At 30.4% G+C, this 13582-nt stretch overlaps 1 protein-coding gene across 2 annotated transcripts in view; it reads left to right on the top strand.

The window, feature by feature from the left end:
* LOC145291508 (uncharacterized) overlaps nucleotides 1-12905 on the top strand; it is a 783169-nt gene extending 770264 nt beyond the window's left edge. For both annotated transcript variants that reach the window (XM_080137475.1, XM_080137464.1), the window contains exons 12-13: nucleotides 7406-7631; nucleotides 12588-12905. In XM_080137475.1, coding sequence (XP_079993601.1) covers nucleotides 7406-7631; nucleotides 12588-12715 — 354 coding nt within the window. In that variant the 3' untranslated portion in view covers nucleotides 12716-12905. The remainder of the gene's footprint in view (nucleotides 1-7405; nucleotides 7632-12587) is intronic.
* The last annotated feature ends 677 nt before the right edge of the window (nucleotides 12906-13582 follow it).

Here is a 13582-nt window from a genome sequence, read left to right as displayed (position 1 = left end):
CATTTACTCACATATGTGTTATATATATATATATATATATGTTATATGTTATATACATACATATATATATATGTTACATGTTATATATGTTATATATATGCATATATATGTTATATATATATATACATATATATGTTATATATATATGCATATATATGTTATATATATATATATATACATATATATGTTATATATATATACATATATATATGTTATATATATATACATATGTTACATATATATATATGTTACATATATATACATATATATATATATATATATATATATATATATATATATATATATATATTGCATTAATATAAACTCAATCAATAAATATCGAAAATTAACCTAAAATAGAGAAGAAATAAACGGTTAGAACAATACAACTTAAAAAAAAAATTTTTGTTGCTATGAAAATCAGTATTCACAATCTTGAGTTTTAGTTGAAATTTGATCCTCAATCTCTCATACAGGCTTTATTTAATGGATACCCCATAGTATTCTATATTACTATATAGAACCTCATGGAATACCCCCAAAAGTATTTTTGCATGATGAGCAGTTTACAGTGAAACAAAGTTTTTCAACTCCCAACCACACTTTTCCAAACCCAACATGTCTCACCACAAACAATAATAAACAGTTTGGCGTTATCAGCTATGAATACTAACACGCACTTGGTAAAAAGTGAATCCCTTTCAAAGATTCAAGGCTAATTAAACCAGTACTTAACTCTACTTTCATAGCATTAAGCGGAATGAGATTTGAGCCACAGTCCCCATGGCAGGATACTAGTTTTTCACAAGTTAAATTTCCCAACAAGGTTGGTATTCATTAATAGACCTAGCTAAAGTGTTTGCTTGCAGCACTAGTTATTCCCTAATCCACCCAAGTATTATCCAAGCTCAACGTTGTTTAACTGAGAATCGGTGTTACATATAGCATAACTATGTTGACACACTGGTTCTTGTTAGATCATTGAAGTTAAGTGATATTAAGATTGATCAGTACCAAATGGATAACAATTTGTGTGGAGACAGTGACACTTCTCTGCTAAAAAAAACTACAAAACATAACATTATTTTTCCTCTAACTGGGATATACATGCTACTTTGGGCCGCTTATAAATTTAAAATATTCTCATCAGAGGAAGCCAGCTTAATTTGTCAAGGGTGAATATCGCACTAAGTACCAAGAAGAATATATCAGCTTAATGTATCTTTAAACTAACACATGATTGAAGCTACAAGATATTCAAACTGTCCTCATCTGAAATAAAATAATATGTGAAATCTGAATTAAATCATTAAACAAGTAGTTTTAATCCAGTCAAAGATTTGGACTTATACAAAGAAGCGGTTGCAAAAATGAGGTTAGAATAGTTGCCTTTCACTAATGGACACAGACAACGAACTAATCAATTTGGATTAAGTGAATGAGAGTACAAATCTTCACAATTTCAGAGACACATAATGTTGAAATTTCAGTCCTGCACAACGTGAGTTAATCTTGAATGATCAATTAATGTAAAGGTATTGCTGTACACTGACACTGTTTTTTTTATTTATTTATTTATTTTATTTATTTTTATTTATTTTTATTTTTTGCTTGGGACAAGAAACAAGTGTCTTCTAGAGAACAATCATTTGCTACAAATATTCGGATAACAAATTATTGGCTGAAGAGATGTGAAATTCTAATTCAAAAAGATAGAATTGTCTATAAAGTGACAGCTTCGAGCCATCAAAATTTAGTTTCAAATCATTTAAACTTGCTAACCTCAACTTTACCAACTGTTATGAAATCCAAGAATCTACATTTGCTGGACAGCATCAAGAAAGGATATGTATTTACCCTGCAGCAATTGATATGGGGGGAAAACATATCAGAAGTCCCCTTAGCAGCTTATTTGGTGAAAAGTATACAATTCCAACCATGAAAGATAGATGGTTTAGGGTACATTGGTCACGTTTAGGAAGATTGGATTCTATTTCTGGCATTTAGAAACACGAATTAAGTCTTCTAGGTATGTAGAACTTCTGCCAAAGAAACTGGGATATTCACTAATGTTCCATTTTCATGCACAATGTTGCCGAATGGTACTTCTAAAAATCATACAGTACTTTTCGTTAAAAAAAATAAAACGTGACAAAATTGGACTCGGCTGAAAATCCTCCATTAAGCATTTATCATTAACAAAATTGTAGGAAAGCAATCTTTATATGTTGAAGTATTGAGAGAGGCCATTAAACAATGTGGGCAAAGGGAATCTCAATCGAATAACTTCGATAACAATTTTATTCTAGCATGACGAGTCATATCCATAACCAAGATGTAAATGGGGAGAGGGAGAGTATAAGATATAGTTTGACTTAGTTCAGTATTAGAATATCGTGAATTACAAAATCGTGAGTATTGTTGTCTCCATTTTTAATTTAAATCATAATTTTGTACTTTGAGATGATAAAATAGCTGAAAGTGCTTTTTAAATATAACTATGCATAATAATAAACTTAATGAAAATTTAGGAACATTAAATTTTTACTTTCCTTTATTTATCATACTTATATATATATTTTTTAAAACAAAGAGTTTTTACACAGAATTTGAGCATAGTATTTTTATGTGGTGCCTTAGTCGTTTTCTAGATGCACTCTCATATCTGTATGAGAAGCTTTTTGTTGTTGGTGTTGATCTGTCCTGCTTAATTTTTTTAATTTAATAAACCTTAATATTTTAAAAACTACAGAGAGTCAAGTTTTAAGAAAATTTGTATATTTATCTAAAAGTTTGGATTGTTTAAAAAGCTGAATTAATTTTAAAAATAAAAATGTAATTTTCTTTGGTCTTTCAAGTTTAGATTTAAAATAACTGTCCCATCGGTCTTTCATCATTCAAGATCGAACTAACATTTTCATCTGTGTCATGCTTAAGCTTGAAATAGCATTCTCATCTATGTCATGCTTACATTTAAAATAGCATTTTTACCGATATGTCATGCTTAGACTGAAATAGCTTTTTCGTTGGTTTTCCATGCTTAAATTTGTAAAAGCATTTTCGGATGTCTCATGCCTAACTTTGAAATAGCATTTTTGTCTATTTCATGCTTACATTTTAAATAGAATTTTTGTCTGGCTCATGCTTATATTTGAAATAGCATTTTTGTCTGTGTCACGCTTAAGTCTAAAATAGCATTTTCATTAGTCGATCACACTTAAGTGCTAATTACCAAATGCCAAATGCACAGATTGAATAGAGGCATCTTTATATATATATATATATATATATATATATATATATATATATATATATATATATATATATATATATATATATATATATAATTGATCTTCTAGTTAGAGATGTAAATAAATATTGAGATTATTTAGATACAAATACATTTATATATTGCAGTCAAAGTATATGCATATATGATTATTTTTTCAAATCCTAAATAGTTTGGGGTTTTTTTCATAGGAACTACTCCAGACATAGCATGACGCTACTTCATGCAAAGAGTTATATAAAGAAAAATTCAAAATCAAAAATTAACCAATGATAGGTGTTAGCTGGATAGATTCTGATTCAGACAACTGCAATTTTCCTAAAAAGGGCAACATAAGTGAAGTGAGGGTTACAAGGCTGCCAAAAGTAAATCAATCGTCCATTTCTATTTTTATTAATTTGTCTTTTTCAAACAAAAAATAGACTTTTAGTTTTATTTGAGAATTGCTTCCTCCATGCAATCTCATTCATTTTTATCTTTTGCACCGTTTATAAAAAACATGATCCAAATAAATAAATAAATAGTTATATAATTAAATTTTGCATATATCTTATATAAATATTTTAAAATAACCTTAAATATGTAAGTACTATTTTCATTATGTATTTTTTCTCTCATATAAATATATGATTGTTTTTTTCTTGTCAAACATGTTTTTATTTTTCTCTTAGTTATTCTCAAAGAAAGGCTGTTCTTTGTTTCAAAAATATGAGTTTGAAGTAAAATGATAAAATATATCCTAATTTAATATTTTTCACACAGTATAATAGATTAGTTTATTGACTTATTTTCGTTGTTTAACTGCCACAAAAATGGCATTTAATTTAAATACACTCATCTCGACATTATCTATTACTAGTTGCCCCGACTCGGTAATGCCCTGGAATTTTTACTTTCATTTTTGTTTTGGGATTATATATTTTTAATTATGCTTATTTTTCATCAAATTATTTAAATAAAAATAGTTTTTCAACTTTAAACTTAAATATTACAGTATCGTTTTGGCACTAGAATTAATTTTGTTAAGGTTATCTTACTGTTTATTTATAAAATTATTTCATGTAAATACCTTTCAAATTGTTGAAGCTTAAAATAATATATACGCCGTCTTAAATGCTTCCAAATTCTTTTCATATTTGAAAAGACCATAAAGTAATTGAATCTGTTTTATAACTGTTAGGAAAGATTAATTGTTAAGTTGTTTCTGAAGAAACTGAAATGTATTCTGTTTTTAATTTAAAGAATCTTGAATCAGCTTTGATTTTCTATTGAAGCCGATTTAGGAAGTATTCAATATTATATAATTGCATTAATGTATGGATCTATTTTCTGATTTACTAAAATCCAGGTATTAATGTAATAATTTAGCTAAATGTGATGTCTTCCAAACAAATTACAAGTATGTATGTTATCTAATGTGATTTAATGGAGTATCTTACTTCATGAATTAGTATTTTAATAAAATGAAAATGATTTTTTTTATGAGTTGAATCAATTAAAGCTTTTCAAAATTGCTTTATATAAATATAAACATAAGAAGCAAAATAAATGTTTTTTCTTTTTCCTTTGATAGAAATTTATCACTATGAACGCTCAAGATTTTATTCTAAATCAACAATTTATGTAGAATAGAAAAAGAATTTTTGTAGATTCCGTGATTACATGAAAGGAGTAAAATAACTGTAGCTGTCTTCGCCCTTTTCTCCATATTTATTTCTGAAAAATATATTAGGATTTTGGCGCGATTTACATTTTATTTATTTTATTTATTTATTTATTTATTTTTTGTAAATTGAAATTTTACAAGAAAGAAAAAAATAATTTCAGTCATTTTAGAAGTTTAAAGGAGAAAAACTTGTAATCTGTAGTCTCCCTCTCCTTTTCTTTGTTTTGGAACAGTTAAAACATAAGGTTAAAAAAATGAGCCTTAGTACTTTTGCTTATAAACTTAGGTAGGAATTATGAGTGAACTGAGAGATTAAAAATTTAAATTATTTTTAAGTTTGTTACTTTGTAGAAAATAATGTAACATCCATTTTTCATCTGTAGTTTTGAAGAGACTATGAAGTCTTTAAAATGTCAGTTTGGAACTCGAAAATGATTTGTAACTAATATTAAAGTTTGAGGTGCACAACTAAATAGGTGTTCTTTCTGCTTCTGAAGCAATGACGTTGTATTTTGATTGCAAGTTTATTCATTTATTATTAATCGAATATTTATTGAAATCAGAACTTATTTCCACCAACTATCATTCAAAGTGAAATGTGTTTCATTATTACTTAGTATTAAACAGATATCGGTAGCCATTTGCAAATTTGCAGATAGATAAGAAACCACTTCATTATCTAATAAACACAGATAATTATGCAATGAAAAATAGGGTGCATTTCTGAAATGGTTTCCTACTAACAAAAATAACAAGGTTCTGTAGAATGTGACACAATTGAAAGTGACAATAACAAGGTTCTATAGAAATGACAAAATTGATTGAACATTTTTTTTTAATTTTCGACTAACACGGGAAGATGTAATGAATGAATGGCTAAGCAAAATCAAATATTGATCTGTTAGATCCAATGCTATTTGGATCTGAAATCAAAAATTTGACAAACTTAATTTTATAGAGTAGATAAAAAGAGAAATTGTTAGTAGTGCATCTAAACTCAAAACTACCACATGCATGGCAACGAACTCTTATGTAATTTAACTTCAGTATCACCTTGGTTAGGTTTTGGTAAGCTGGTTGAAATATCCATTCAATAGGGATCACCAAAGAACAGATTAGTGACTGTGCAATGTCCATAAGAATTCAAGAAATTAAGAGAAATATCTCTTCAAATACTTTTAAAGTTATTTTTCTCTACATATGGTTTGTTGGTATATATTTAAAAGTAGTTTCTGAGTTTTACATGCTGAGATATGTTAAACAGATTTTGGAAATTGACTTCCAAACTAACCTATCTTTGGCCGAGTCTTCATTTATTCCTCTTTCTCTTGAATCTATCTTTATCACTTTTGCCTATGCTTTCCTTGGCATTCTCTACAACTGATTCTGCTACCTCAACTGTTTTACATTTACTAATTCAAGCATTCTCTTTCATTCTTTTGGTATGACCAAACCAACAAAGTTTCCTGTTTTGCACACAGTTCTCTATACTTACTAGGCTTGATATTCCTCCAAGATCATCAGATCTAAGCCCATCTTTCAGATTTACATTACATATTCATGATATCATTTTTATATCATTTCACTTCATGCAACACAGATCCTCTAACGACATTGGCCAAGTTTCACTATTATACATTATCACACTATGCACACATACTTGATAGATTTTTCTTTTGGTTAAAGGTGTTAATGCTCTGCTGCTTAGTAATGGCAGAATCATATGCAAAGAGATGTTTCCAATACGTATTACGTTTTGACATTACATAACTCACAAAGAGTTGATATTAAACATGAAAGGTAGTAAAAACGAAAAATTAGCATAAAAAAGGGTCAGTTTTTTTTGTTGTTATAACCTCATCTCACTCACCTTTTATCAATTTCTCCTTCTTACTCCCCGTCTCGACTTATATTCTGTGTACTTGTTTAGTATGAAAACCTTTCTTACATTTCATCAATTGCTTAATCTTTATCTTTTACACAACAATTTTAATACTAAGCAACTACATAAGATAAGTTAAATATGGCAACGTTGCTAATCCTTCATCTACACAGAAGAGCAGATAACTAAGCATGCTTTATTAATAGCAGTATAATATTGAATAGTGTAGGCATAATTTACAACATTTTCCCCTTCAGGTAGTATTGAGAAAGGGAGTGTCTGGTTTAATATACAGCACGCATCAGAAACATTAAATATCTTTTTATATTCACTCATTGCGCCTTTTAACAACCTTTCCTTCTTTCTATCCTACTTCTCAGCTTACATGCCACATTTTGTGATGGCATGATGAAGGGTTTTATTTGTTAAATACAAGTAACATCTTTTTCTATATTATTATTATTATTATTATTATTATTATTATTATTATTATTATTATTATTACAACACCTCTTCCAGCTATTACTTCAGTCTTTTAATTGTTCCGTTTGTTTTTCTTCTCAAGCAGATGTTCACCTACTCCAGTATCAGTCCTGTGAATGCAATCAGTGGAGTAATAAGCCCCACCACCTTGAGTTTGATACCCTCACCAGTAGCAACCCCTCGGACAACGCCGCGATCAACGCCTGTTCCCCGTTGGACAAATCCCTTCATCCCCTTGGACGAGGCTGTGGACTACAATATGATTGCCAGTTTGATGCATGTAAACCCTGAAGAGTCATTATTAAATGAAGGTAAGATTTTTAGTAATATTTGACCGAAGTTGATTATTAATTAAAAGAATAACTTAACGACCATTTACAAGTATAAAAAGGTTTATTAACAAGAACATAAGATTGTGTATTTACATAGTAATATTAGTTGTGTGAATACTGGTAAATCAACCCTGTTCAAACGAATGATTAGAGACACACAAAATAGTCTGTTGTGTTGAGCAGTGATTGTTGTTTTCTACAATAACTCACTCAATGTTATTTTTCTCAGGAAATTAAGGATCTCTTTTAAAGTTCAAAGAGGTCAGGCCCCAAAATACTTTAATACAATGAAAAACTTATTGCTATTACAAACACAAGAAAATAGAGTTTACACGACTTAGGTTTTCTTTGATCGAAGGTGATACTTAAAAGAACAATTTAAGTCACTTACAAATATAATTGGTTTATTAACAAGAACATTGACAAAAGCATTTACATGAAATAGTAGTACTAGTTGTTGATGCACTGATAAACTGTTTCTCTTCGGATGAATGGAGAGTAGAAAGTGGAACTTGGGATTACTTTCGGCAATCTCATAACTCTCGCTTCTCTTATTTTGTTCTTTAGTCCATGAGCGATGTTTCTGTGAAAGGCAGAAAAATCACTGTTTTCTAGGTTAGAATCTATCACTTTAACACTTATTGTTGGCTAGTTTTTGACCTTGATGTATTTATTTATTTACTTTTGCTTTAGCTCCTTACATCAAGTGACTTCTTGTCTTGTCTGGAGTGATTTCTATATAAAAAAAAAATAGAATGCCATAAATGATTATCTAAACTCTAGAATAGCACATTATTAGAGGGGTGTTAAACTCTTTCTGTTCAATATGAAGCCCGTGCGACGTCAATGGAAGCAGAGGTGAGCACACACGCACATTCCAGATGGATTTTTATCTACATTCTTGTGTCCCATAAAAATGACCGGAATTGTAATTATCACAGAAAACAAAGAAATGCTTACCTTCCAGGTTATGAATTGCACAATGCAAAATAAAAAAGAAGAATGTAATATCTTAATATTCACATTCCAGAAAAAAGCTTAATTGTAAATAAACTTCTATGTTGATAAATTCGTCTCTGTGTTGATTTTGAGAATAATGACAAAAAGAATTGCCAGGTATACATATGATTTTAGCAAGCATTTGAAAAGAATAAGCTAGAAAATTATATATACATTCAACAACACAACATTCCCTCTACGGGTTATTTTTTTTCAGGAAATTATTTTTTCCTGAGTTCAGAAATTTTATGTATTTTTTTTTTTTTCCACTAGTTCATCTTGGAATTAAAATTTCAGGAATTGGTGGAGCTGGATGTTCAAATTATCATGAAGTACACCCAGTGTAATTGCATCTTTAGTAACTCTGGATTTCAAATATAGCTTTTATGCTCCCATTTTGTACTACATATCATCTATATAATATTCTGCTTGTTCTTTATGCTACGTTTTGAAAAAGGACAAATACAATTTTTGAAAAGGCTAAGTTAGCAAAATGTAGCTTTAACATAGCCAATTTGGCCACCCCGAACAGGAATATGATATAGCCTCGTTTTCGAATATTATTATAATAATAATATATGATCATTGTTGTAATGGTGTGAGAAAGAAGCACATAGTAATTTCAATATGCAGTGGTTCTTCACCGAAAAAAGTACTTAACAAAACGTTATGTAAAAAAAGAAACATTCAAAAGAAACAGGGCAAAAAAGAAACATTGTCTGCAAAGAGGTGCTGGGCTGAAGGAGTAAATTAAAGATTGTCTCTTGTAATGTGATTTTATTATTTGTACTGAACTATGTAACACAATATTACTTTCTGAATATTGATTAGTACTTAATAATTTATCTCATCTGGGTCAATTATAAAAGTATAAAAATACAACGGACACTATTTTCATGTAAATGTTAATAAATTCATATTAACTGTGTGTTAATGGTTTTCCTGTCCAAAGAAATTTTTCTTTTTTTGTGTGCTATTCAGAAAAATATCAGCTTTATCAAAACATATTTGTTAATTAAATATATTTCTTATTTCATGGAATTTCCAGGGGTCCTGCGAGAATATATTAATTTTCCAACTCTTTTAGAATGAATACCGTACCCTAAAAAAATTTAATTCATGGCGTTACTTTTGTAATGTTTGATTGGGTGTGATAATTTGAAAATATAACAACGGCCACTTAAAAATATAAGATGGTTTATTAATAAGAATTTACAAATATATATTTACACAAATAGTAATACCAGATTTTTGAATGCTGGTATGATTTAATTGCTTCACCCTGTAAAAAAAATATGGCACAAGGCAAGAGGGTGGGGGAAACCAACATCCCCTAACAGAACATTTTGATCAGGTGAAAAAATAGCTAAGAACACTCCTTTTAGTATTCTCTGGTATGAGTATCCCAAGAAATCTGGAATAGTAATTGTCTGTATTTTTGAGATGAGGTGTTTTCATTGGTTGAGATTGTCGGACTGACTTCCTCATCTTGGTTGTTATAGTCACAGCGTTTCGGCCGTTTTACCCTCCGGCCTTCATCAGATGTTTTGTAACGGTTCCCCAGTTCGTTACAAAACACCTGATGAAGGCCGGAGGGCAAAATGGCCGAAATGTTATGACTATAACAACCAAGATGAGGAAGTCAGTCCAACAATCTCAACCAAAAATCTGGAATACTTCCACTCCTTCAGGAAGAGGCAACTCCTGGGAGGGTGTACCTTGTAGGATCAAACCGAAACATTCCAACAAAAGAAAAGTCTACTCATTAGCAAGAAAAATCCTTCTTTACCTGGATGATGCCAATGGTGTATACTTGGCTGGTATGACGGTGAATCAAATATTGTGAATGCTGGAAAACCAGTGATATTTACTTCCTCCTCATTATAGAAAGATATGGCACAAGGTTAGAAGTGGTAAATAGAAAAAGTCAGCACATAAGAAAGGAGGATACACTTTATCTCCACAAAAATAGCCCGAGCAGCCCTATCAGCATTTCCCTGCAAGGGCACCGCAGACAATTGGCAATAAATCAACCCCTTTTTAATAAGAAAAGGTAAAATTTTGGAAGGTGCTCCTCCTAAGATTTAACAGGACCATACTTTAACCAAACAGGACCAGTTGATGTTACAGTGACCCACCTACTGATGGACTGATTATCGGAGGAGGGGGAATATATCCACAACTGGTATCAAACCAGTTGACGAATCATCTTGAATGAATTCTGAAAAAGCGGTTCCCTCAGACTAATATTGTAAATGATTATATACCCTCTGGAATAATTCATTGTAAGAGGGCGTTAGTTGATTTCTACAATAGGTTTCATGATTGAAAAAAAATCATCAAATATTCGAGTAGATTCCTTCTACTAAACAGATTTCCTCTAGGCATTATTATATCAATGAGTTTCTCTAACTATTTTACATAATCTACTTCATCAACATTTAAAATCATTGATATATTTCTTCCTGTTTAATAATTGTTTTTCTGCATTCAATTCCCATAGGATTTCTATTTCTAATGTTTGTTTTTTTCCTATACACTCTTTCTGAAAATGGTTGGAAACGTTTTAAGTTAATGTCGTAATGTATTTCTGATTAATATAATTAAAGTTTGATAGATTTCCAATTGATGCAATAAACATTTGTAGCAGGTTTTCAATTGATGTATGTAAATTTTGCCATATTTCCAAGTGATACAATTAAATGTTGCCACGTGTTTTCAACAAATGCAATTAAATTTTGCAATATATTCCCTGTCTAAGGTTTTTAGACCCGTTTCTACAAAAGACAACTTTTCAGCTCTGTCTTAAAATTTGTCTGTCTGTCTGTCTGTCTGTCTGTCTGTCTCTCTCTCTCTCTCTCTCTCTCTCTCTCTCTTTCTCTCACCTGAAATTACTAGCTGAATTCGTAATATTTTTCCCATTTAGCATTAAGATTTCAAAAACTTTAAAATTTGCATTTTTTTTACAATTATCATATCAAGTAATAATAAAAATAGCAGATTGCCCTTAAGGTTCTTGTTAAGTTTATAATAGTTGATGTTTGTTCAACAATGGTTTAGTACACATCAGCATCATATTCAGTTTAACATGCTGACATGCTTTGAGAAATTAACTTTCAAGCTAACCTATCACTGGTTTGATATTTATTTATACCCTTTTCTCTTAAATTCATTCTTAATACTTCCTCCATGTTTTAATAAACCTTTCCCTCCAAACAGATCCTGTTACCTCAACTGTTTTACATCAACTAACCAAAGAACTCTCATTCATTCTTTTAAAATGACCATACCAACGAAGTCTCCTGTTCTGCACACATCCCTCTAGACTGTCTAGATATAATCTTCCTCTGAAGTAACTAGAATTAAGTCTGTCTTTAAAACTCACATTATACATCCATCGTAGCAATGTCATATAATTTGTCTCCATGCAACACATATCCTGGACTCTCATTGACCAGGCTTTACTTCAATACATTATTATACTGCATACACATGGCTGATAGACTCTTTGTAAACATTCTGATGCTTAAGATCAGGGGTTATGCTGTTTTTTGTTTTTTGTTGAAAGCATTTTTTTAAATTATCATATCAATTTTTTTTTTTTCATTAAGCAATAATAAAAAAAATATCACGTTATTCCAAGTACTCTTATCCAATTTATAATGACTAGTGTTTTGGCACACCTTTCTATCAAGTTGTTAAGACTAGGGTCTGGACATTATGTTGTTATTTGGTGAAAGCAGGTTGCATTGAACAAGAGTTTTACAATCCCACAAGATACTTAGCAAGAACTTTCAAGGTTGGAGTTTTAACTTTAGAAGCATATATTTTTGTAAATTATGATTATTATTATTTTGGTTTTCTTGGATTGGTATTTTTTATTTTTTCGATTAACTTTTGTTATTTCTGTTTCTGATTTTCTCATGCCTTTTGCAGAACGCTTTTTCCCTGTTGTTCAAAATAATGAAACAATGGAGACAGGCAGCAACGGCGGAAACAACAGTGGAAGCAACCAGCAGTCATCCAGTAGCGGGAAACCACAGACACAGACACAACAAACCTGAGGCTGGATCCTCACCAAACAAACTCAGGTCTTAAAAAAACAAATAGATGAAAGTTTTTTTATTAAAATAAAATTTTTAAAAAAGTAAAAAAAGGGGGACATATGAATAAACAGATAAACAAACAAACAAACAACAAAAGAACACAATACCTACCCACCTTGAAAATCCTCCCGGAAGAAAAGAAGAAAAATTATGCTTACCTACAACTTTTAATTTCATACCCAGGTATCCCTTCCCCACCCAAGAAAATGAAAGCAAACAAAGGAAAACAAATGATCCACCCAAGAAACCATTTCTATCAGTCCATTTGTCATGATCATTGTTGAGACACCTCAAAACTAAAACATTGGGAAGAGGGGAGGAGAAATAAGAAAAAAATGTTTCCCCCCCCCCTCCCTGCCACAACAAAAAACAACCAATTAAAATTAATCCTAATCCTCAAAATCCCTGACCCCTCCACTTTTATTTTTACTGCACACTTAGTGCTCAGCTGTGATAGCAAGCAGTGGCCAATTGGTATTAGTGTTATTGTAAGGTCACTGCAGACTATGTATAATAATGTGAATGTTGTTGCACTTTTAAACGCATAAACTTTGTATAATTTATAACCACGCTCAGCCACCACACACTCTATCTTCACCTGCTGCTCATTCTGTCTTTTATTTATATCCTCCCTCTTCCGATCTTCATTCTTCTTCTTTCTTTTCCATCTGTCTTTCACAAACACACCTTTGCACTTGATAATATGTCCATTATACTTCTGTTTCACACACACACACACACACACACACACACTCTAACAGAATGTATAGAACAAATCAATAAATGATAAAGTGGACATTCTACAAAATATAAAAGACAAAATCA

Source organism: Euprymna scolopes, chromosome 2 (assembly GCF_053919585.1).
Source record: "Euprymna scolopes isolate OS-2025 chromosome 2, ASM5391958v1, whole genome shotgun sequence".
Taxonomy (NCBI): domain Eukaryota; kingdom Metazoa; phylum Mollusca; class Cephalopoda; order Sepiida; family Sepiolidae; genus Euprymna; species Euprymna scolopes.
The sequence above is the reverse complement of the archived record's forward strand: the minus strand, read 5'-3'. Positions and strand labels throughout refer to the sequence as shown.